At 41.6% G+C, this 26,148-nt stretch overlaps 1 protein-coding gene across 6 annotated transcripts in view; it reads right to left on the bottom strand.

The window, feature by feature from the left end:
• FBXW8 (F-box and WD repeat domain containing 8) overlaps nucleotides 1–26,148 on the bottom strand; it is a 52,179-nt gene that overhangs the window by 15,800 nt on the left and 10,231 nt on the right. For 4 of the 6 annotated variants that reach the window (XR_015707245.1, XM_087768821.1, XM_087768818.1 and 1 more), the window contains exons 4-8: nucleotides 25,500–25,588; nucleotides 11,475–11,632; nucleotides 3,491–3,687; nucleotides 1,763–1,972; nucleotides 740–806 (exon numbers count right to left, since the gene is read on the bottom strand). Coding sequence is in view for 5 of the 6 variants with exons in the window: in XM_087768821.1 (XP_087624947.1) it covers nucleotides 740–806; nucleotides 1,763–1,972; nucleotides 3,491–3,687; nucleotides 11,475–11,632; nucleotides 25,500–25,588 (721 nt within the window). In the remaining variant the exon portion in view is untranslated. The remainder of the gene's footprint in view (nucleotides 1–739; nucleotides 807–1,762; nucleotides 1,973–3,490; nucleotides 3,688–11,474; nucleotides 11,633–25,499; nucleotides 25,589–26,148) is intronic. The other 2 variants (XM_087768819.1, XM_087768820.1) reach the window with 1 other exon arrangement.

The following is a 26,148-nucleotide window of genomic DNA, read 5'->3' as shown; positions in this document are numbered from 1 at the left end:
ACAGCAACACAGCCAGCAGCAAATGGGGCTGGAGTTCTTCATCATTACGTTTCCGAGACCAAAAACTCTCCTAAAGACAGATTGTCAACTTGTGACCAGCGTAATCAGCCAATGTGAAGTCCCTTCACGTCTGCGCGAGGCGAATAATTATCGTAATAGACATTAGTAATTAATTTCCGGCGTGATGTCAGCTGGTGCGGCAATGCCAAGCAAGCGTCCTTGTCAAACACACCCCAGCCGTCTGGACGACTTCAGTCCCATCTCCCTGATTAGGATGCGCGCTGATGCACTGCTTAATACAATCTGCCATCAAATGCCAAATACTTCAGAACTAAATTAGGAAATACGTCCGGCTTTACAGAGTGACGCTCGGGGGCCTAAGTAGATTTCTCTATTCCTTTACGAGGCACAAAGGTGATCACCGATGTAATGCTCCTGAATGAGGCAATTTTACCTTCTAACCTCCCACCTCTGTAGGGAAAAGAATTGGATTAGGACAGCAAAGGAATTAATAATGACAGCATGGCCTCGCAGCATCTCTCAACCCTAGAGGTATTTATGGTGGCCTCAGCATTTCCCTAGTGAACGTGAATTTTAAGGGGAAATTAGATGCAGCTGGACACATTTATTCCTAACACAGAGGTAGTCCTAAATAAAGCTTTCCTGTTCTAGTCGCTTGCCAAAGAAAACGCTGCATTTGTACGCTACAGACCACAGCTCCTTTCGTCTGGTTGCTCACCTCCTGCTTCTTTCTCCACCTGCCTGAAGCACTCTCCTTCCCTCTTTGCTGATAGCCCATCCCATGCCTGAAGTATAACCACAAAAAAACAGAATGACATTAAGGAATGGAAAAGTTAAGCAAGATACAGGAAAGGGACAGAAACTCTTCTCAAGGCATCTGGAAACAGGTCGTTCCACAGCTTGGTCCCTGCCCTGGAGTGGGGCTGCGTCCAGAAGCCACCAGCTACCTAGGATCTCGGGTAGGATTCTGAGCCCCCTGCAAAATACAATTATTTATGCTACCTATTTGGGTCTGCAAGCCCAAAATAGCCCCTCCTGCAAGCAGAGGAGTTTGAGAATAGCTGCATTAGACGCATGCCTCAGCCATGAGGCTTCAGCAGGGTTACAAAAACAGTCTGGTTTTGATCTACCTTGCCACTCCTAAGATCTGCTGATAAAAGAAGCAGGCTGTGTCACAGGGGGCTTCAAACTTATGATTACGATTTAGCTTCCTTTAATACAACAGTCACACCATTCTCACCAAATTGGAAGTAACTTAGTTCAAATACTCAAGTGCACAAAAAAAAAAAAAAAAGAAGCACCCTCCTAAGACTGCACATTCGCATGTACAGGGCTTGACACGCTGCTCAGGATGCTCTCATCAGAAAGGCTGAGGGATGTTTTGGCTTTTTGGGGTGGGGTTGTTTATTGGGGTTTTTTTGCTTTTTTTTTTTTTTTTTTTGAGACGAGTTCCCCCTAGAGGACCACTGATGCAGCTTACAGCTGAATAAGCTGGGACTCGCTGAGGAGCAGAGAGCACAAAGTATTTACAGTGAACCCAGTCAGCTGAACAATAATCCCTTTTTCAGCCCACTAGAAGAAAACTAATAGAAGCACCAGATTTTTGCATTAAAAAAAATGTCTTCCCTCTACTGTCAAAAGCTGAATAGCAGGGAAGGAAATGGTCAGTAGCGCGAACTCTTTTTTTCCTTTGTTAATTATGAAGGTATAAAAATCTTATTAAAAAAAAGAGTTTAAATACCTGGTTGGGCTCATTCAATAACCAGCCAAAGGTTTTGACCCCAAAGGCTGCTTCATGAGCAGACACATCGAGACACGTGACAGGCTGACCATAGACAGAATGGAGGATTTTGCCAGGATCTTCTGCTTTCAGGAGATAGACAATGTCTTCTGCAGCTGCTACTGTCACTGGACTCCCCGTAACATCTGGAACCAGATTAAGGAAGTTCACCTAAAAAGAGCAGACTTTTAATTTTTATTACAGCCAAAAATTCTTTTAGATCACTCCTGCTACACACTAAACTGAACAAACCACTGACATGTGGTTATTGACTACCTTGAATCATCCAATTACGGATTAATTTCAGACAGAGACCAAGCATCAATTTTATTTCTGAACTTTTGCAAGTTTAGCTCCTATGATGAAATCTAGCTCACAGTCTTTAGAATGAGCCCATTTAAAAAACTAATCAGAACACATTACAACGGAACACACCAAAATGTCACATCGAAGAAAGGAGCAAGACTTACTGGACTCGTTCAGATGAAGGACAGAAAGCCATAAGGTTAAAGCATACAAAGCAAATATCGTGGCTAGAATGTGAATACAGTGCTCCAGAAGAGGCACCACATTCATGCAACTAACATGGAACAGTTGATGCTCCCCCTGAAATCATGTCTATATACCCTAAATCAACAGAAAAGTCATCCCGTGACTCTAGGACACCCCAAGTATCAGCTCCCCTATCTTCTGTCACAAGACCAGAATGACATTGCTCTTCCCATTTCAGCAAATAGTTAACACATCGCTGAGAAGTCTCACCACGGGAAGGGTTTAAACTCCTTAACAGCATTTCTAACCCAACCTTAGAAGGGAGCGCGGTGTCCTGAGTGTCTGCCTTTCGCATGTGGCAAACTGACATTTCACAGCAAGCAGGATGCAGGAGTAAAATGGATCCAACTACAATGGAGCGGGTGGTGGCATGTTAACAGTTTCATTGGGAAACCTCTTAAAAATAAACAAAACCCCCAAACGTTTTAAGTATTGTAAGACTGACTTAGCTTTGAAAGAGGGGGTTAAACAGGAGTGGTTAAAATCACAACTTCATACCCACTAGGCGCACAGTTGCTTCTTGCAATAGGAGAGAAGCTGAAGCTGCAAGACTCAATTTATTCCTATGCACTTCCTTCCCCTTTCAAAAAAATGTCGATACTCTGAGACATAATAAAACTTCAGAGAATGGGACAGCTTTTGATTTTTAATTAAAACAGTGTCAAAACTTCAGTGACAGAAGGTGCAACCTAAAGAAGCTGCACAACTAGTTACAGCTTCACAAGCGATACTATTAGCTCGTCTGCAATATCCTGCCTCAGAATTAATCAGATAGTGTTGATCTGGAATGAGACCTTGAGTTTTAGCTCCAATTCTATGCGAGAAAACTGATTTACAAAATGAGCCAACTTAGTTTGATGTTGACAAAAAAATAATTAAAACCAGCCAACCTCCTGCACCATATGGACTTCTATTCATTTTTCACTTGTAGCTTAAGCCAGCGTTTCACCCTTGCTCTTCAGCGATGAAAGGCTTGTCCATTAACCTGCTGCAAAATCACAGCCTCTAGCTGATAATGCTGTTATCTAGTTCAGGCAACACTCTTGTAAGATTTTTATAAGATCCCTCTTAACTGTACCAAAAATAATTAGTGGATAAACAGCTCCTGGAATGAAGCTGAATAGCCTGGAGACTCACCAATTTCTGGATTTCAAACGTTTCTGTAGTTTGCCAGAATCCTCTGTCATTAGGGCTTTCCACTTTGACCTCGAAGCCAGACGCCGTTGCTACCGTTGCACCCTCTGAACCCAGAGCTAAAGCCTGTATCCTCTGATTGTGCTGGTAGCGATGGATTGGCTCCCGCCCAAACATCAGGCTCCACACACTAACGGTTCCTGTAAACAAAACAGAACAGAAACCAACTATGCTTTACCTTCGAATTTAACAAAACTTTAAAAGATCATTTAAAGATGTAAGCTTATAAGCGTTCTAACAGAAAAGGTTAACATACAGAGAAGAGAGTGTAGGGCAGGAAACCAGAACTTCAGGACACTGCATAGCACCGCATCACAGGTTCAGAGGAAGCTTCCCAAAATTATGGGCTCTGGCATTAGGGGCTCGTTGCTCTCTAAGTAATTCCCAATTTTTTACTTTTTGATAACATCGTTACCTACTTGGAGGAAGAACGCTTGCATTCTCCCACTTATCCACATTTGGAGAAGATCAGACTTAAACAGACACCTAAATTTTTATTCTATTATATACTTGCCCTCAATTACCACTAAAAACAGGGAGGAAGAAACGACACTCAAATTTAAGTCACTCTGCTGCACACAGAAAAGCTTTTAAAGTAAAAAATCTGAAGCTCTGCACACACCCATCAGGCCGGGGACTTTTATACCATTCTTAACAGTTTACCACCAGCAGCACAGCTCCTAATCCCGATGCTCTGGAAAAACAGAAAATCCAAAAAAAAAAAAAAAAAAAAAAAGAGTTCAACGCTTTCAGAAAACTGAAGAATACAAACCCTAAAGAACACAGGAGTACAAATCAAAAGTAAAATCGCAAAAAAGCAATGCAATTTCCTATTTTTTCTGGCACAGATCACCGATACTCCATTTAAAAGCATGGTACATTAAAGCGATAATCTGAATAAGAGCAACCTGAAGCAATCAGGAGTGTATTACAGAACAGAAGGGCCAGACGGAATCGGAGACTTCTGGGCCACCTTTGCACTGAATTAACGGAGAAGCAATCTTCAGACGTGATAGACACGGCTGGAGAAGCCTTCCTTCTACTTGAGCGTGGCCATTAATGATGAAATGATTAATGGTAGCTATTCCTTCAAAAGGAGACATAAAAGCTCTGACAGACAGCTGTGGACGGGCACCAATGCCAGTCTGCAAACACTCCTCCCATCTCCCAAAGGAGGTGAAGCAAGAGTGTGGTAATGAAACTGCACATAGTGAAATGGTATCTAAATGAGTTTAAATTGATTTATGTTTGCTTTTGTAAAGATTATTTGGTATCTGGAAAGTGCTACCCATGTGAAATAATGCAGATAATCCTTAAGATCCCTGTCTAATGGCACTCCCACTGAATATTTATATTCCTCGCCATGGGAATGAGTACCATAATGGGGACCATTTTTGTTTTATTAGGGATGCATATTTAAATTAATCTGCTATTTGCCTAAACAATTAGCTGCCTCTGTTTGTTTACACAAAGCCAAAACTGCAATTAGGCTTCCATCAAAAAGATAAGTCCCGACTAAAACTGTCCCGATGGAGTCATAAGGGCTCAGAGCAGAACTTCCCAAAATTACTTCTTAGCATAATGGTAATTATGTTAATTGCTTGAAAGGTAAATAACTGCTGAACTGGTTTTGAAAAACAGAATGATAGCTTGCAACACACATTTATGCTTAGAACAAGTTAACAAATACAAATGGACAGCAATGGCTACAATTCCCTCTGCAGCCTGGTCCGCCCCACGCGAAGGCTTAGCAGCGGCACTTTTGTGCCTTCACAGCGAGTCCTCGGCTCCGAACTACAACAAAGGGAACGGGTGAAGGACAGCTGATTTAACCAAGCAAACAAACAAACAAACATCAATGATAAAGGACTGTAGGGATATCAGATCACGGATGTTAGAACGGACTTTTTCATCAGACGATGAATATTGCTGCCAAGCTCCTCCAGGCAGGAGTATTTTCAACTTTTTTTTGCAGAACATTTATCCCTATTAAAGACCACTTTTGTGAAGAGGAAAAAGAAGCTGATTTGCTTTCAGTGAAGTCTTTTGTTCACACATCTCCGTGATGAGCATTTCACTGTTTTTAACAGAGTGTATTATCGTATGAAAGTTCTGCAAAATACAAAAAAATATTCAAGTCAAACAACCCTCTTCTGACCACGCGAACAAATTGGGAAACCCAGAATTCAGAGTTCTGCTCTCCAAATTTGGCAACAAAGCCATTATTATTATCATGTACTATAAACATCACAAAAAGAGAAGACAGGGAAAATGGCTCACGCAATAATATAATCAGTTTGAGACAGCTATGTTTTTTTTCCTAACCAGATGTTCAATAGCAAAATCTGTTCAAAACATCTAAAAATTTTATCAGGCAAATACAGTGTGTGCAACACCTGATGCACAATACGGTGTGAAAACATCCCTGGTAATATCCAAAACACAAGTGACTTGTAAGGTGACCAGTTAACATCTGTGTAACGAAGCAGCACACCGTAAGGAGTAAAAAGGAGAGTTGAAAAGGAACATAATGAGCAAGAGAAATGCTGTTTTCTTTCATTAGGATGAACGATTATTTGCTTGAAAAGGACTGCTTGTTGCCCTTGCTCCTCCCCTCCTCCAAAAGGGTGTCCGATTCCGTACGTACATCCTCCATCATCTGCTACTTGCTACCAGTCCGAAGCCGCAATCACTGCGTGCAAGGACCTTCTGTGGAAATGCACTATTGTCAAAACAGGTGTATGCATTCATGCATGACAGCTGGAAAACATTATCAAGTTCTACATAGAAAAAGCAAACACTCCACTGTATTTATCAATAGGTAAAGCTATTACTGGGCCTAAAAGTGCTACTCAGAATATTCTGTATTTCATTGCAGAAACAGCAAAATGAATTTATTAGAGTGCAAGCCTTTGCAACAGTCAATCATGTTTGTGTAAGATCAAAAAAAAGCGCCACCATTACAGTTGAAGTTATTAGTACGGCAACATAAAAGAAAAAATTAGGCATAAGATTTACCAGTGCAGATGAGATCACTGCTTGCCACAGTCTATCTTGCTGCCTCCAGCAGTGACCAGTACTATCTGGTACAATATCTTTGCTAAGGTGAAGTTAAGGTTCCAAGCATACAGAGTCTTTTTTTTGGGGGAATACTGTAATCTTAGAAGTGTTACAAAGTCATTAAATCAAAATTATACGCAATACTTTCACAGCATGCTAAAATCTGCACCACAATTTTTATTATTCCAATTGAACTCTAACAATAACTCCTCAAACCGATTTAGACTTTACAGCTTGCTTATATTTGATCTTGGCTCAAGGAAATCAGTTAAGTGCAGGAAGCTGATGAAGATGGTATAACTGCTGACACTTGACATTACAATCACTGTACCAGTCTTCTTGTTTATCACTTGGCCCACATTGTACAAAGACTTTCGGTTTGTAACTCCTATTGTCGAAATGTGGCCTGATGAAAGGTCCATTTATTGCAATTCACTCTGGATTAGAAGGTATTTGGATAAAACATTTCATTATGAGTCTATTGTGCCTTACACAGTGCGCTGCTGATCCTGACTGTGCTCCAATTTTAGTAAGCATCAGCCAGTCTTACACACCTCTTGCTATATCAAAGGTGAATGGCATGGCTGGAAGCTGTTCTCCATTAACAGTGCCTGTCTCCAGTATATTCCCCTCTTTGCAGCTGGAAGCACAAAAGACATCCTGCAAAAGCAGCTGGTTTTACATCTGTTTTTCACATAGGTGCCTCTGGTATAAAAGGCAACACTTTTGCCACAAAAAAAAAATATTATCTGTTTTCATACAAAATACTCTAATCCTGTAACAGGGAAAGGCAGCAGAGGCAAAAAACATTAAATCACACTTGTAAATACTATAATGGCTGTGTTCGCCTGCGTAATACGGCATGTCACAGCTCCTTCTAAGAGCTAGCCACAGCGGAGGACAGCTGCCCGCTAGTGCTACCTGCGACCAGACCCTTGGGCTAAGCGGAGGGAGGGCTGGGTTCGGTGCAGAAGATCCTACGCACAGATCCTAATGACCCATTACATCAGCTCTTCCACGTTAAGACGACAGGGCTAGCAGTTGCTGTCAGCTTTAGAAAAGATGTAGAGCGATCTACATGCGCATTATCTGCAAAAAATAAAAGCAAAGACAGAATTTTGTATATGCTAGAGCAGGGAATCTGAACATGCTCATGGTCTTCATGCTCATTCACTTCGGCTTCTAAACACAGCTGCTTGGAAAGGCCAGAAGCTGCTTAATTCACATCACCTACATGATATTCTTCTTGTTTGTGGGTCAGTCCTGCTACTTCCTTTCTTGATTTCAACAAAATAAAATTCTTCTTCACGTTTTGAAAACACTCCTTACATGTAATTTTTTCCTCTAAGCTGGGAACATTAATGGATTTCCTTATAATTTTCAGATAACATCACACTTCTATAAAGTTAACAAAACACACAGGTGGAAAAGAGCACCAGTCTGAAGTCGCAAAGCTGCTTATCTTGAACTTTGAGTTTCTCCCAAAAACATTTCTAGTCAGAGGGACCACCAACACACCGCCAACTTGACCCTAGGCGATGCTTGGTGTTTATTAACTAAAATTTTACATTTTATTTTCACAGCAATGCTATTTCTCAACTTTCAGCGGGTACAGCAAGCTACTTACTGTACTAAAGAGCAAGAGATTAGACCTCAGTCACAAGAGCGGTGCCTTTACGTTACCATTACCACATCAGTTTCCACCAAATGTTGTCAGGTTTTATCTCCGCCGCTGCTCTTACAGAGATTTCCAAATGCCACCATCCCTGTACAGTCCCCTCAGAAAAGGCAGAGATGAGAAACTCTATTTCGTTCCCAACTTGGGCACTCAAGAGGCAGATTTTCCTGACCGTGATGTGTAATCACACACCATTTACCCAAACCAAGAGTTTTGCATCCACAGCCACCTGTATGTATCTGATGGGAATAAACACGCTACCACATGCTACATGCAGTTTTCTTAAAAAAAAAAAAAACAAACAACTTTTTCCTTTATTCAATCCAGCCTGTTTCCCTGCTCTTGCTGTCTTACAGCATGTCCTGGCACTGAGGGGAAGACTCCAAACACATTACTCCATTTCTGTCTTTGCAAAGAGGGTACAGAAGGGACAATACCCGCAAGCGGCTTTAAGGGCATCAGAATGGACAAGACAGCAGATTTCCAGGCCCAGAAAGTAGCGCTGCCAGAATTCCCTTCCTGGAGCCTGCCAACAAGCAAGAACACTTCTGATCCCTGCAGAAACCACCTTCCTTTGCTCCACATTGCTACTTCGCAACTTGTGAAGTACCACTAACTCCTGCCAATGGGTCTCAAAGCACCACCATGAACGGGAGCAGCGTGGCGTCTCCCCGCCAGGCGTACATGAGTCTGAAGCACAGCATTTAAAAAGAAGTACGTTCTCTTGTTGCAGCACATTGTTTTCAAGTCAAACTACGAGACTCCGGAGGGCAGGGGGGAGGGTGATGGCTAAAGTAGACTGCTGTTTCCCAAAAGCTGTGGCTCACAGCCAAAGTCAGGCAAGCATGGAGCAGATGGAGTCCTGGCAAGGCCTCTACTGTCCCTGCATTAGCAGCATCTGCTCATTACCCAGAACCCTCGCCTGCTTTATCTAATGCTCCAGGAAAAGCATTTTGATTTGATTCATTTCAATTCGGTAACGTGCAACACAATTAGTGGTAAAATCAAACTGGAGGACTGCCAGTGCTGACAATAGGAAACAAGGCAGAAGAAATATGAGGCCAGTGGGTTGGAATTCAAAAATCACAACTGTGGATCAAGTTGCCAAGTCCCGTTGCCCCAGGTGTACATACAGTGCCCCCACTGAGCACTGGCATGGGCGGAGGGAACTTCATTTTCTCCCCATACATTTTTCTCTCATTTACTTCTCTTCGCAGCTTGTTTCTCAGAGGCTGACACCGTCAGAAACATTCACCAGAAGTTACAATCCAATTTTTCTTTAGTGCCATCATGCAGTTACAATTCACTTTGGATGCAGGCATCCCAGTAAGACAAATCTTTTTCCTTGCTATATTTCACATGCCTCGGGAAGCGTTTGCTACTACCAAACCAGCAAAACAGCGCTGTAAGGCAGGCACGGCGTGAGCAGAATCTGCCTGTTAGTTCTTCCCTGTGATCGGATGCCAAGGACATCGCTGCGTGAGCTCTGTTGAACTGGGAGAAACTGATGTTATCTGAACGAGTCTGCTAGCCAGGGATTCGACAGAGAAGTCTAGACTCTTTGCCTGACAGCACCACCTCCAACACTAGCAGATGGTTTCTCTGTGTTAGTCAAACTTACAAACAAAGAGAAAAGGGAGCTGGAAAAGTACAACAAAGAACAATCAAACACATTATCTTCAAAGTCGTCCTCCCCCTCCCCAAGTTTAAAATAATTCTCTCCACCAAACTGTAAATATACACTTTCAGATTCCAGTTAGTAAACATTTCTAAAAACAGTCTTTATAATTCCCTATTCACATAGAAACTAATCTATTCTGACCAGGCTTCTCAAATCAGAGTAGCTGCCATATCACAGAGCCCATTAAAATTTCTACCCACAAGAATAAAAGACGCCGAGCTTTATGCAAACTAGTTTAGTCACAGCACACACAGGACTGACGACAAGGAATATGACAAAAAAAAACCAACAACCTAGACAAATCATTAGATTAGTCAGTGGGAGACTAGAAAACAAACAAAAGACCCTCTGCTAGTCATCGTTTGGCACGCTGGACAGAGAGCCAACACTTAAAACTATACTGTGTTATAATTTCCTATGACTCGAGTAAGTAATATTAATGAGTATTCTGTAATACCAGACTTGCTGTTGTCAGAAAACGTTGCCTATCAACAATTTTTAGCCACAGAAAACTGTTCTAGCATGATCCATGCTAGAAAAACAGCTAAGAATGTTGATAATTTTAAAACCGTTGTTTTCACATATAAAACATTTAATTTACTTCTAAAATAAAATACATGGATTAGAGATTTTGTTTGGATTACCCATCTTTGGTTTTGTTTCCACATGCAGAAATGCCAGGATCAAAGATAATATGTCTACAAAGCTCCCTAACTTTAAAAATACTCTTTATTCACACCTGAGAAGAGGTTTTCAAGTGTCAAATCATACATTTTAAAGAAAGATGATAGCGAGATCTGCCTGAGCAACTCAGCCTAGCGTCCCAACTGGCTAGCACTGTCCAAACCTGACTTTTTTTAATTGCTGTTCCCACGTCCAGTAGATGTACGGTTGGTCTCTGGCTCTCATTGCCCATTATATAGACATCTAAGTATATTTAAAACAATGCATATAACCAGGATTTTATTATGGTTTCATTAAATACTAGGTCACAGTTTTTATTTCTCTACATCAAAGTATATAATAACCCACCATTGCAAACCGATACTTCAGTTAAGAAAACGTGCATCCATACGCTATGCCAAGAGCAAGAGAGGACGCAGATTAATCAGACATGCAAGTTTACCAGTATTCCCATAACAAAGCCTCACAGCACCCCAAGGGAGTTTTGGGCAGAAGAGAAGGCTGGTGGAAGAATATTTAATATTTTTATAGCAAAACAAGTTATTTGCTTAAGATAGTTTGGCTGGACTACAGCCTGGCACTCAAGCTTTGTGTAGCAGTTCCAGTAGGAATTAAACATCAGTTTTAATGGGTGCTATGTTCCAATGCGTCCTAATGCATTTAGGGTTATTGGCCAACTTTCTCACATAAAAGCAAGTGTGTGCATGTGTGTGTATATACAGGATTACAGACACACAAAAAGCTGAGCACAGCTGCTTCATTTTTGTAAAGCCTTTTTTTTTTTTTTTTTTTTTTAAATAGGGAGGAGAGTTGCGGTTACTTACCGTCCTCGTAAGCTGCTACAGCCAGAGAGCTGTTTATCCTCACAAAGGAGACATGTGGCTGAGGTCCAGCATCACCAGGACCGTGCACTGGTTCCAGGATGGGGGCTGTGTAGTCCCAGGTGCGAGTGTCCCACAACCTCACTTCTCCTGACGTATATCTGGAAAAGAAGGCTATTATTCACCCCAAAACATCTGAAAAGAGGTAGCTGCAGGAGAAGGGAGGAAGAAACAAGAAGTGTCTTAAAGCCCAATGCCTTTTACAGCTCCTAGCCTGATTCTCCTCCCGTTTACACACTCTGTGTACAAGCCCATCAACTTTGCTCGTTTTATTCCCATTTACCGAATGCAGCATCAAGTCTAAGACAGGCAGGTATACTGGAGCCACAAGAACGACATGACCGAGCTACCACAGGTTACCAAGTATTGATATTAGCTTTACATACAGAATGCAAGGAGGCCCGAGCTCAAGGGAAAAAAGGTAATCAGTAACAAACCTCAACTACAGCATGGCAAAACTTCAAACTCTTTCCTTTTGGTCTTTAAAAATTTGTGACTGTGGTCGTGCCAAGGAAAGGCTGTTTAATCAGAGCATTATGTACATACCTACAAGCACGCGTGCGCATACACCTATCCAGCTCACTGCTCTTCATAGAAACTTCTTAATGCCTCATCAACTGATCAGATTTGCCTACGTCTCTGAAGACTAATTAATTTATTAGTATAACTAAGCGTTGTCTTCAGAATTAAGGCAGTGCTGCCTTCTTTGCAGAAGGCTCTCTCGCTGAAACATCAGAAAAACCATGGTTTAACATCAAACTCTAGTTTGCCAATGAGAAAATAAAAAAAATAGAACTAAACTTCTCAGAGAATACTGAATATATCTGAATGAAGGAAGGTTGTAACACAGCGAGCAACGCAGAAACTGCTCTGTGCCATCTGTGCTGTGGAACACAACATATTATTAAAGGAAAAGAACACTGCAGGCAAAGTAGAGGAGAAGCTCCCTCTATGACTGGTCAAAGAACACAGTTCAACGGTTACTTGGAACTGTTCAACAAATAAAGTAAGCTTTGACAGAACTGTGACAATTAACACTGTCAAACAGTCTCAGATGTCTTTCTCTGCCATATCCAAGACTTGGATTCTGTTGGAAAATGAAGGGTGCTTCCTGCTCCGTCAGCTTTGTTGTTATATGTTTGGGGGGGAAAAATATTTCAAAAGAATCATTCTCAAAAGCCTCAAAGGTCTACTGGTTAGAAATCTGGCTGTGTATGTTTATGAGGAAAATAAGAAAATAGTTATTTACAAAGGAGGTGAAGAGAGGTGCTTAATAAAGGCTTAGAAGATGTTGGACTTCGACTCAGGTTACCCAGGTCTTTGGGGAGAACCATGCAACGGGACTACAGGTACTCTGGAGCAGATTACTTCCAATATCTCCGAGTGAAAATGCTCCGCTTTATACAACTAATTAAAGTGCCTGAGGGGATGGTGAAATCTGTTAAGCAGAAAGAGATGCACATTAATTCTCTGCACTGAATTGGGAAGAGAGGAGAACTGGGTCCTTGTCACCTGGCTTCCTCTTCAGCGCTTTACACGGGAAGACAGAAGAAAATAAGAGAATAGGGTGGGATAGCACTTCTCCCTTTTCCTCCTTCTACAAATAAGGCCCAAATCCCTCTGTGAATCTTGCTTTCATTTTAAATAGTGCTGCTGTAAATTGGAAAAGAATAGATCAAGAAAGAAACTTCCCCAAAGCAAAGCTAAACGTTTCATGTTGGACCAAGCAAGCAGTCCAGAGTAGCCCACAACAAACATCTTCAGTTTACAAAACTGAGAAGTGCTCATTTCAGATACATTTTAAAATTTGGAGATAAAACACAATGGGACAGCTAACTGCACAGATCTGTTGCAGTCCCATTCAACAAGACACACACATAACATTTCAGATGCGTTTTAATTTTGAGCTGCTTTTCATTTCCCTTTATGCCTGGGTTGGCTGGGGACACGTTTTCAAACTTGTCCTAACTGCAAAGAGTAGCAGATTATTCTCAAGGGGGAAGCCAAAATTCTCTTGTCACTATGTAACCCTGAAAAGTATGTTTCAAGGGAGACATAAAATACTAGCAGAATTGATAGAACTACGTGACAGAATATTAATTTTCGTCCCCAAATAAGCAAGGAAGAACAGCATCACCTCCTAGTGCATATACATACTCGCTCTCACATACTCCAGTCTAGGAATGTAAAAGGAAAGACCAACAGATGAAGAAAACAGAATGACAGGAATAAAGAGACACGGGGCTGGCTTAATTCTCTGAGCGTGTTGCTTCTGGTTTTTCTACGTAGCATACAACGCAAAAGACACGCTACCATCCATAAAAAATAAACATGGACTGCACTCTTGGAATTAAAGATCCAGCATCACAATAAGTGCTTTAATTTTTTTCTGAGAATTCAATGAAGTCAAAATTTAGTTTGAACCACTCTTTCTTCTTGAGGAAGAACCTGAACCACCTCTACAGCTAAGCTCAAACTGGAACAGAACCACCAAACATTTCTGACTATCAGTTTGAAATAAACTTGACCCAAATTCTAATGTGTCTATGCTGGGACTTGTTAAGTGCAGGAACTGTCTCTGCTTGGTAGGCTCTGCATCAGACCACCCTGCAGCCTCCTCATCCTCACCCCCTTCCTCTCCAGTGACGAATAAGTACATGCTGAAGAGCTTTCACTTCTATACCATGAAGCCATGCTGCTCTCCCACCCCTAGCAAGGACCTGTTGTACACAAGAGCTTGTTACGTGTACCTCAGGTATGCTCTCGTGGGTTCAGACAGATAGTATGGAACAATCCCTAAGAGGATCCCGGCCATAGCGCTCATTCCAGTTCTGTCATGACAGAGAACGGGGAGCGCTATATTGTTCCAGGAGAACCCTGCAAGTGCCCACCAAACCCTACCTTCACGTGTGTCTGTTCAGAAATCCCACCAGTGCACGGCAAGACAGGACAAGTGCTTTACGGCCATCAGGACGAGGAAGGAGGAGGGCAGTAAGGCATCTCTGCCCCCATCCCTCCTGTATCCCTCCTACCCCCATTTCTCACTCAGCAACACCACTCACATCCTTCCCAGTGCAGCACGACAGCACGTCAGTCCCGTGCGGCAAACCTAAAGGATTTGGAGAGATGTTACAAGACCATGCTGGAAACATAAGTGGAGGTCTACGTTTGGGCAGGGAACCAGCACGGGGAAATGGGAGATATAAACCATCCCCTCAGCTGACAACATGCTCCGTTGGCCATCACCACCACATGCCCATTTCCAGCATACACTGGGCCTGTACCAGAACAGAACTGGAAGAATTTCAAACACAGATGAATCCAATTCAGAACTAAAAAATTTAATGGTTCAACTCCCCGCTTTTAATGCTGTTGTAAAGAGCAACACACTTTCAATTTGTAACCACAACAAAAGGCTTTTAAACTATTAAAGCATTGCCTTGCTGTAAAAAAAATAAAAAGGCTGCTTTATTGCAGATAATTGGCAAATCTGCCACATCAATATAGGTGGCTGAAGAGAAGAACACGCTGCACTTTACAGAACCTATTTCTAGATAATTTCAGTATTTCTGTTCATTTCCTACCACAACAGCTTTTACACTTCGCCATGAAAATTTAGTTTGGATTACCAGCTACTGAATGAAAGAATCCTATATTTAAGTCGTCTGCCCCAGAACAAGCACAGTCCTCCAAACTCATTCATAGAATCGTTTAGGTTGGAAAAGACCTTTAAGATCATCAAGTCCAACCATTAACCTACCGCTGCCAGGTCCACCACTAAACCATGTCCCTAAGCACCACATCTACCAGTCTTTTAAATACCTTCAGGGATGGGGACTCAACCACTTCCCTGGGCAGCCCGTTCCAGTGCCTGACTGCCCTTTTGGTGAAGAAGTTTTTCCTACTATCCAACCTAAACCTTCTTTTTTCCCCAGTGGGTGTAAAGAGATGATTATTACAGTGGCAAGTAAATACTCCAACATGTCATATAAGCCACTAGCAAAAGAAATTAAAAAAAAAAAAACAAACCACCAAACCCAAAACCAGAAAACACCACACCAACCCCAAAACCTACAAATTCTGAGTTCTCAAGTTCTAAGAAAAAAGAAACAAAAACACATTAGAGACCATACCTGATTTACTTCATTTAGAAAGGCTGTTCAAAGTCTTGCTTTCCAAGCACAACAGGGAGCAAACGACAACAACGACTGTTGCTTACAACCCCAAGTTTCCCCCTCTCCAGATATCCCCTGCCCCGATGCCTTCCAAGGTGTTTCATCCACGCAGTGCCTGGCTTTCAGCTCTGGGTCTGCGTGCTTCTCTCTCTAGTCACTAGACACAGTCATCCTTCTCTTAGTGTTCAACAGCCACTCTCCACCCAAGTAACTCAGCTTCTTTAACGGACTTACACTTCATTTTGCTCTTGTTCTTCTGAACATTTCAGTGCGTACACATGAGAAGTAGCAGCAGAAGAAAGACAAGAACTGTATTTTTCTAACTATACTCCTCCTTGACAAGCCAGTTCTATAATTCTGGACAGATATGTATATATCTGTAAAAATCAGTCTGCAAATTAAAGCTTAAGCTTTACAGATACGCATAAAAAACTTGCTGAAATGGAGCAACAATAGGCATATAGTATAGAGAAACTGAAAAAAATTAAATTCATATGGTATCTACAAACGTACCATAATAAAAATACCTAGTTGCTAATCAAAAGCATTTCAACTACTTTTTATTGGCAGCGATGTCACAATGAGACGAACGATTTCCTCGTGCCCTCTCACATGAGTGAAAGCATAAGACTGGAGTAGAAGGAGCTGGGGTGAAAAGCTGCTGATGTCCCACGATGGCTGGGAAGCAGGTGGTGAAGTGCAGAGCACATGTGGGAGGAAGCAGAGATGGAGGCTGGGCACTGCTCTAATGAAGTGGTGCTGAAGAGGCAGACGATTTCATAAGGAGAAAAACATCAGGAAACTGGTCAAAACACAGAACCTCATCTGAAAAAGCTCAACTGTGTTGGATAGCAATAGCCAGAACAAATTTGGGGAAGAGGAGGAGGGGGAGGCTGATCTCTCTCCAGAGCCCCAGATGTCTTTATCGTTGCCTAATGACAATTATACTCAACCAATTAAGACACTGCTATCACAGTTGCATTGTTAGTAAGCCTTTGGCCCTGAGTGTTGATGGCTGTCTAATTAGTGTTTGTGCAAAGTACAACTGCAACTAATATATAAACTGACAAATACACAAAAGAAAAACTGTTAACAGGAACATTTTCAAAACAGTCGAGACTCTACTCATTCAGTCCATGGCAGCAGCAAAGACAAACTGCTTTCTTTCATGGCTTACTTACTGCTGGCACTGCATAATTTCACTTCAAACAAGCGGGTCAACTAGACCGTCGCTGGGTTTCTGCTAAAACAGGATGCTGGTATCAGTCCACTTTGTAGGCTGCCTCAAGGACACCTCTCCAGGGCAAGTCTTGCTACACTAAGTTGGTCTGAACACCACAGACTTTTGCTAAGACACTTCAGAAATCAGTTTGCATTTTCCATATTTTCTCTAAAGAATTGTAGCGAGAAAACAAAAAGGAAGGAGAAAGAAAAACCTTTGTTTCACAGTCAAGTTTGATTTCCAGAAGGCAAAGTCTGTTCAGTTTCCAGATACCTGTGGTGATCAACAAAACAAAAAAACCCCAACAACTTTGTTTCAGGCAGTCGGTGACCATCTGTTAATACTCAAAAGATCTTATTATGAAGTCCTTACAATGTCAATGCATTTTATTGAAGTCAGTAGGAATTTTGCTCAAGTAACAATCTCTAGCTACAGCTCTGTTTAAATGGATGCCTGTTGATAAGCAAGTAAAATAATGAGTATTTTGCATTGTCTTGCTGCAACAAGCATCTCAGACCTTTCATCCTTATTCCACCAACAGCAACTACCCAGTCCTTCATGTCGTTAATTAAGGTATCTAGTCAGAGACCCCCTCCGTAAGCTTAAGAATAAGGTCCAATTAAACATGCAAACCCAAGCCCAAACGCCTTTGTAAATTGGTTCACATTGCTCCTAAGCTTCATCTTCTCTATAAGGCTCAAGTAAGACAGTGGTAATTCGTAGTGTTCAATTTCAAAAAAACCCTCTTCATCAAAAACACCGCAAGTTGGAAGACACCTCAATCACAACAGACAATACTGAAACTAAATGGATGCTGTTACCGTCTTTATACTCAACTTTAAGACCCACAACTTTTCTCTTAAGTGAGGGATAACGGAGAGCTTTGATACGCTTACCACAGTGTTAGAGGCCTCACAGAGTGAGGCTGGATGACAGAAGTAAAAGTTCCCAAGCCTTCCTGTGTTCTCATTTACAGTTTATTTACAGACATTGATTTTGCCAACAGGTAGCTTGGCTAAGGGATTCCTTAAGGGAAGGAATCAGGAAAAAGAGTCTAGTAGCAACAATGGAGTAAATAACTACTTTGTATGGCAGAAGGGAATATAAATAGAACACAAGGACAAAAAAAAATGAAATACAAATGGAACAGAAAAGAGAAAGCTTTCTGCTATTACATAGCATGGCAGAAATCTACGCCATAAAATACAAGAAAAAACAGATGGGGGTAAACGAAAACCAGCATTTGAAGCAATCCTAACACTGACAGAAGAACGTGAAGTAGAAAAGTAATGTCCCTGATTCCATCCAAACATTATTTTGGGTTGCTTGATATATGAGTGCAGCTGTGAAAACAAGTGACTAACTTGTACCAAAATGGATCGGGAACCGCTTTAAGATTTAACATGTCAGAAATACATTCTGAGCATCCCCGCATTCAGTTCCCAAACTCTTCTGCTGGGAACCTGACTTTCCAGTTCATCAACCCACATCCATCTGTGGACCACACTCCCAGAAACTGAGCTGTGGAAAGTTTATACCTTCGTTCTTAAGGCCTCGCTTCGGAAATCATAGCTCTAGAAAGCGGGTTAAGCTGCTGGAGATAGTGTGCAGTGCTGCAGCTTATCATTGTTCTCTGTAACAAAATTAACATTGCGCCATCCTAAGTACTTCTGCGTGCCTCACTTTCTTATTAATTTTAAATGCATGCAAATGTCATACCAAGGGAACAGAAACAAGCCAAAGGGTTATATGATAGGCAAAACATTTTAATGAACACTTACAAAAGCAGAAGTTAGAGAAAGCCAAACTGTCTCTAGTAATTTCTTTTTTAAGGCCAAGAACCTCCCATCATTTAGATCAAGGTTTCAGCGGCTTGCATCAGCCCAGGCCCATTGATTAAACCAGCTGATCTGACCAAGGAAACGTATGACTGTGGGTACTGCCTAAGGCTACTGCCATGGCTGGAGAGGAAAAAAAAAAACCCAAACCAAAAAACCTTTTTCAAAAGAATTCAAGAGGAATTATGATGCAATTTGGGAAGGATCTGGTCCATCAGCCCTACTATTTCACAAAGGACAAACACATAATGCAACAAATAAACCAATGGCTCCAGTTTCAGATACGGGCAAGAAAACACCATTTGAAGATGATGTAAATTGATATGTTTACGTGTTGGAAGGAACACAAACTGCAATACACTGCAAACAGCAGAGAGGAAAAGCATCACCTGAACTCTAGGCACTGATGGCAACAGCCCAGAGGCTGCTTAGGTTGTGGAAACAGCGAAAATGAAGTGTTCAAGAAGTTTACTAGAAAGAAGGATGGGTTTGTCTGGCCTCAGCAGAAAACCAGGCTTTACAAGCTCAAAAATAACTACCGTGACTTCAGAATACTGGGCATCACTATGCACACAGCACATCTCCCTGCAGCAGCGTGCTCCTCTGCATCCAGCAAAACCTATAGGTAAACCAATAGCGTAATGGTTGGGCAGGCTGGAAAAGCAGCTTTCACAAAGAGTCAGTATCAAGCTTCTACTATTGGTTTCACCTGAAAGGCTCTTTTTCACAAGATGACAGAGAAGCCAACGCGTTTGTCACTTAACACAACCTTACCTAACTCCTGTAGTTTGTCATCCGACCCCTCTGAACTCATGATGTCATCCTCTTTTCAACCCTCCTAAAGGTGACTCACTTGAGAAAAAAAAAAAAAAAAAAAAAAAGAAGGTCTGACACTTATTACTTCTTAACAATGATGAGAATGAGTGAAAAGAACAAAAAGGGTTTGGGGAAGGTTGAAGGAAAAAAGCAAGTATTTTTACCTTCTGCCTTACTGCTTTGTTTTACATCCAGGCTCTCAGTCACAGGGAGGGGAGGGAGAAAACTATCAAAGTTGTGCCATTATACAAGGGAAATTTAAGCAATTAAATAAGGCAGGGGTTTATTCATGCTGTTTAAGACTTCAGTTTGTTAACTTTTATTCATTTTCATTACTAATTAATATTTTAGTTTCCTCAGGTCTGCACACTGAATTAAGATGCAAGAGCTAATAATAAATACCTTGAGAATAGCCCACAAGCCCTATAGCAAAAAAACCAAATTAGATGAGAGTTGACATGAAGTTTCAGAAAGTGCAGAAAAGTGTTTTCAAGCCTTTCGGGCTAGTTTCACACATCATTATGAAGCTAAAAAGAGTGGCAAGCCCATTTTTTTTTTTTTTAAAGTCATTTGCAGGTCACCTTTGAGCAAGAGGAAAGCAGAGTGGGAGGTGATCGTAGAGAACAAAGAAATCTACCATATAGTAGCAGCTACTTCTACCTCTGTATGTTGCTCACCATGACTTAAACTGAAAGGCCCAAATTGTTCCAAAGTGCTGCAGTGTTTAAACTGTAACTCCCGTAAGGCTCCTTCAGAACGAAGACAACGATACGAAAATTATTTCAGTGCATTTACTTTCTCAGCATGAGCGAATCAAAACGTATCACTACCTCTAAAACAGATGATTCCTCTAACCACACAAAGTTCTTCTTTTGCTTCTCATTCCCTTTACAAGCACCACTTGGAGAAATACCACCCGTGCCAGGCGTGCTCCACCCTGAGAAGGGAGGGAGTCTTAATCTGCAAATTTGAGGCACTCGGCGCACACGAATCTCACTAGCCCTAACTCAAGAAAATAAAATCTCTAGGAAACAAGATAGTACTCACTGGGGGAAGGAGGAAAACCTCTGCAGTTAAAATACAAAGAGAAGAACCCAGGGCTGATTCCTAGCCGAGTCTGTAAGGGGTGCAGGACTCCACGCAGCATCCGCTAGACCGGTGTCTGTGGCACAGCAGAGGCATGCCCTTAAATCTCCCATTTATGCAAGCTCTTAACTAACAGCCTACCACTCCTCCTTCAGTCAAAGAAAACTGAAGAACGAAAAAGCATCAGATACCTTTATATTTCTGGGTCTTTGGAAGGGTGGTCTTTACTCATTTGGGAAGCTTTCAGGGCTACAAACAGCAGCAATAAAGCCACAGCGCCCTTTCCATAAGCATAAAAAAGTTAACACAATGCACAATAAAACATCACCCTGACTCACAGCAGACTTGGTGTGGTTTTACGGGGTGAGATGATCACCACCGACACAAGGCAAGTTTACCGCACGGTTTCAAGGACGGCCACAAATTAAGTATTTCACACAGAGCCGGGCAGACAGCAAACCAGTCTCACAACATGTTAGGGACATGTTACGCCACAGGATCCGCTGCGTAATGCAACACAGTTCAAACAAGGACCAGGGGCATGCTCCGAGATCGGTATCTCCAGGAGGACCTCACCTCTGACTGACTACAAATGCCCATCAGTGTGGCTGTCAACACCGCCAAGAAGGAAAAGAAAAAGTAGCAATTTTATTGTCTGAACATGTGCCTGCTTAAAAGAAAAAAAGGGAAAAAGAAAGAGATTTGTTTAAGATTTTATTAAAAGAAGCTGAAGAAATCCAGGCATTCCATACCGAAACCAAACACGCGACAGCATTAGGTACAGTGAACCTAATCATTAGTAGTAATTTGTAAAAGCCAAGCAAGCAGACATATAATTGCTTTAAGTAAACTCCGACTTAAAGTAGAAACTACATTTGAATTGAATATGGGGGCGGGGGGAGGACAACATCCCTTTAAAGAAGATCCTTCGAGACATGTAACTGTAGAAAGGCTGGCGAATACAACATTGATTGGGAGTGAGGTAACCACAAACACCGCTGTCTCAAATGAAAAGGGATTCAAGGTCTGACCCAGAAAACAAGCATCGTAACCGCTGGGATGAAATTTTAATGATAAACACAAGATGCTCTGCATGCAGGCCAGATTGAATTATCTGATGTCAGCCAGTAAATGCAAGGCGCTCTGAGAAAGAGGAGCTGCGAGCAGCCACCTTCAACTCGCAGCTCAGGTTGCAGTTAATCAATCCTTGATATTCTGCCATCTTCTGGCTTGAGCTTTGGCAGCAGCGCAGAGAAAATAGAGGAGAGTGCAAGAAAACAGGTACGTTTCTCTACGGGAGAGCTAGCCCTGTATAGTTTCTCTTTGCTTCCTTACACAAAGTTAACAAAGAGATCCGCTCCTGAACCAGTTCAGGCAAACTATGCCTCTACGTATTGTACTTGTAGCTGCTGTTGTAAGTCACTCTGCTCACAACCTGTACAACTTCATTTTCAGACAGATTTAAAAAAAAGCTCTACAGCAACTAAAATAAAAGTTATTGCACTTTCCAGCAGAGTTTGAAGCAGTCTAATGAAGCACGCTAGATCTACCGCAGATGTTACGTTGACTAACCATGGTCTATCACAGCACAGGTTCAAATCCAATCAGATTTTTCCCAGCCTTCCTCCAAGACCCCAAATACACAACAGCCCCAGCATTTCTGCTGGAGAACCTCTCTCTCCACCCCTTTTTTAATTTTTATAACCATTCTCTGATCTCCCAAGATCCTGAGTTGAACCTCCTGAAACCAGGGAGCAGCTGCTATACACTGCCACAGTTTCCAGCTATAAAGACAGAGAATAATGCCTGGCTGGCCTGACCGAGCTGAGCCAGAGCGCCGCAGCTGCTCCCCAAAGTCAGACATCAAAAAACCTGCTAAAAACAGAGTGGTCCTATTTTTCTCCAGTGCAGCAACTTGACTACAGAAAAAAGGTAAATTATGCCACAAGAAACTGCTTAGAAAACCCTGGGAAACGCCACATGCAAAACTAGCTTTAAGATCATCACCAACTTCTCAAGTCTTGCAAAGTTACACGTCTGTTTAGCTTTATGCACGTGGCAAGTATCGCTGTAATCTACGATTATTCACGTATAAAGCTAAGCACATAAGTGTTTGCGAAAGCAGAGATATAATCATTAGATGTAACAGATAATTGATATTTATACCGAGAAGAAAATTGACGTCTGTTAACCTCAGCTATTAAATTACTTCTTCAGTACTGAAAGAATGCAACAGCTCGCTATTGATCACCAGATTCATTACACTTTTATGACAAATTTGAAAGCACAATGCCATTAAGTACAATACTATAGGCTGGGAGAGAAAGGGGAGGCTTATGTTTGGATTTAAAAAAAACAAAACAAAACCCCAACAAATTCCTCAATCTACCTATCCTAAATACTTATCAAATGCATGTCATGAACAAAGTATTTCCCTGCAAAATCTGCTAATGTCCTCGGAAGTTCTGGTTATAACTTTGTCTGTCTTGTTTGATATTTACTACTTACTACGAGACATTATTGAGGGGAGGAGCAGCGTGCTACTGTCTCGCAGACTTCGATCATCACTGGCAGAACAACAAATTCTTCTTCTTTTGGGCAAGATTCACAGAACAGTTTTCTGCTTGCAGCAATTTAAGAGATGCTTTCAGAGATCTAAAGCTACCAAAGCAGAGTGAAGGGCAAGTAGTAAATGACAGAGGAAGTAATGTAATTTTTGTGTTCTAATATTCTAAGCATTTCATTTACTGACGAGGTAAAGGCTGATTTCCCCATGTTGTTTTATCAAACATATGCTCACAGCTTCATAAAGAGATACTTCATTACTAAAATTCATTTTCTCAGAGAAGGGAAATTACTGAAAAGAAATTTGAGTGAAACCCTTAAAATTGCTTTTCCTAATGGATACGCACGTGCAGCTTCTCCCTTTGTGGTCTCTTACCTCCTTACCTATTCTCATGAACCTTACAGGAACCTAAATTCTTTAAGAGCACCACCTCCCTTCACCATGCCAACTGAGGCAAACTCACCAGAAGAATCAAGAGATACTAGAGGAACTAGGGAATCAATACGAAAAGACTGTGTGAAACTGCATAAACCCGGCTTCTGTAATACATCCAGCTAAAATATGGACTATTTGAGTTTAATATAGAGGATTAATCTCCTTTGTTCATTAATTCTTTAGAAATCAAATTTATTCTGCCTACCTTCTACACACTGCCTGTTTGGATATAAACCCAGTGGAGAAAATGAAGAAAAAGAAGAGCTGGAGGCTTTGGCACCAGCGTGGAGACAACTGGGGTTTCTGGCTCCCAAAATAGTACAGGAGGTTTCATTAGATACAGTGGAACAGATACAGTAGTGGAGATCCCTAGCCAAGGCCAGGAAACACGCTGCCCAAGCTGCAGGGCACAAAAGCAGTCAGGTTGCTATCCGCAGAGCTGGATCCCAGCTGCGGACCGCAGCAGGCTGGGAGCTGCGGCATCCGATCGGTGGCCCAAGAAGTCTCAACGTCAGGTGGGAGCGAGTGCGAGATCTGCGGTGCTCCAGCCACACAAATTCTTCAAGCCTCTTCCCACGGCCACTGTTTAGGTTAACCGCTGTGTGGCACTGCCCCTCTAGAGGTCACAGACTACACAGTTCATCAGCAGAAGCATTTTCATGGCTATAACGCAACTGATTACAGCAGCAAAGACGTTGTATGAAAAGCAGAGAAAGAGAAGCAATAGTCGATGAACAGGATGGAAGGGAATAGAAAGGGAGACCTCCAAACGCAGAAGTGAAAAACCCACAAATCACAAAACAACCAGCAAACTCATTGTCAAAGATTAAAATTCCCCTTTCCCTCTTGCCGTCTGCTAGTTGAGATTTCTGCTCTCAGTTGCCCAACAGCATTCAAAAGCATTTCAATGTATATAAGTTATCCACACGCAATATATTCAAGGCACCTTTCTCATAACCAGTGTGTGGATTTTACACTATTTTATGAGTAGTTTTCTCTAATCCCACAATGCCTAAGCATACCACTCACATGAAGTGCTGCCATAAAATACGGAACTCTGGTATGTTAAGGACAGCGTCCTCTGACTGCCCCCAGGATGATATAATTTTTATTTACTCGTGTGATGACTTCTGGAGGGCTACTAATTACTGAACCCATAAAATTCAAGCAGGATACAGTAAAGCCTTGCACCTACTGAGACAGTCATGGTCACCTCTTCCAGGAGTGCGGGAGGTTCTTAAAGTTGTATTTAAGAGTGTAAACCAAATGAATAGCTAACATTAAATCAAGGTCCTGACAAAGCTTTATAATAGGAAAAGAGAAGCTTGAGTTTCTCTGGGGTTTAGGTGGGTGGTTTTTTCCCCCCCACATTGTCTTTTAAATAACAATGGAGAAAAGTAACAGTCCTTCTAAAGTTATCTTGCCACAGAAGACAAAAATATCCTTGTGATCAAGAGATTTTTATGCAAAAAATAATAAAAAGAGCATTTTTCAGTAGACGTGTACAATATTTAATACAGTATTTCCACAGCAAAACAATAGATACAGATACAGTTCATCAGAAAGTACTGTAGTTTTTACAAGGACTGTAAGTACGTGAGATAGCTTTTTGAATAGTACAATAAAAAGTTGCACCGCTGAAGTGACTTGTTAATAATCATCACTATCAGTCACTTTAAGGACAATATACCTCACCCACAAAGGAACTGCAGTCAGAAAAATTCATTCTTGTTGCCTTCAATGGATACTTCTTCTGAATTTGTTAAAAAGCAGTACAATGAGATCTCAAACAGTGAAGATTAAATGAGCATTAAGCAACCTCATACTCACCCAGCAATAACAACTCCATCGCAAGAATGTACATCACAAAGAATTTTTCCCACCTCATATTGCAGCTGGCTCACAGCACCAATGCGGTTCTGCACAGAAAGATGGTGTTGGAATTGCAGTACATGAAGTGACCAAGTTCATTTGTTGCTTCTTGGAAAACTCCAAGCTTTGCTATTGCTACTGACAGCGCAGCTGAGAGGGAAGACCCTCTATTTTATGCTTATCTCCTGGAATTTTTACAGGCAGAAATGAAGGAGAAAGCAGCTATCGCTCTTCATTATCCTTCATAATCCTTAGGTAGAGAAACAACTATCACAACAACAACAAGATAGCTTTCTTTTAGCCAGGATATGTAATGAGCAGGGGAAGGAACCTTCATCTTAAAGGCTGATTCTCATTATCAAGGGGTGGTTGAAGTATAAACATCTCTCTTTCACCAAAGTCAGTGGAGTAGCATAGCAAACAGACTCGCTCCCAGAAGTAATCAGTCATTGGGAAAAAAAAAAAAACAGTATTACAGCTAGAGCAGTCTCATAAATCCTTCAGCAGCTTTCCCCTTTTAAATGGCAGAAAGAAGCTGCACTACAAAAGACCAACTCTTCACTACCACTTGCTTGAACCAGGTTCCCATTTTTCTACAGCATCTGGA

Source organism: Nipponia nippon, unplaced genomic scaffold (genome assembly GCF_047370975.1).
Source record: "Nipponia nippon isolate SJK-2023a ecotype South Korea unplaced genomic scaffold, ASM4737097v1 scaffold_30, whole genome shotgun sequence".
NCBI classification, from domain to species: Eukaryota; Metazoa; Chordata; class Aves; order Pelecaniformes; family Threskiornithidae; genus Nipponia; species Nipponia nippon.
The sequence above is the reverse complement of the archived record's forward strand: the minus strand, read 5'-3'. Positions and strand labels throughout refer to the sequence as shown.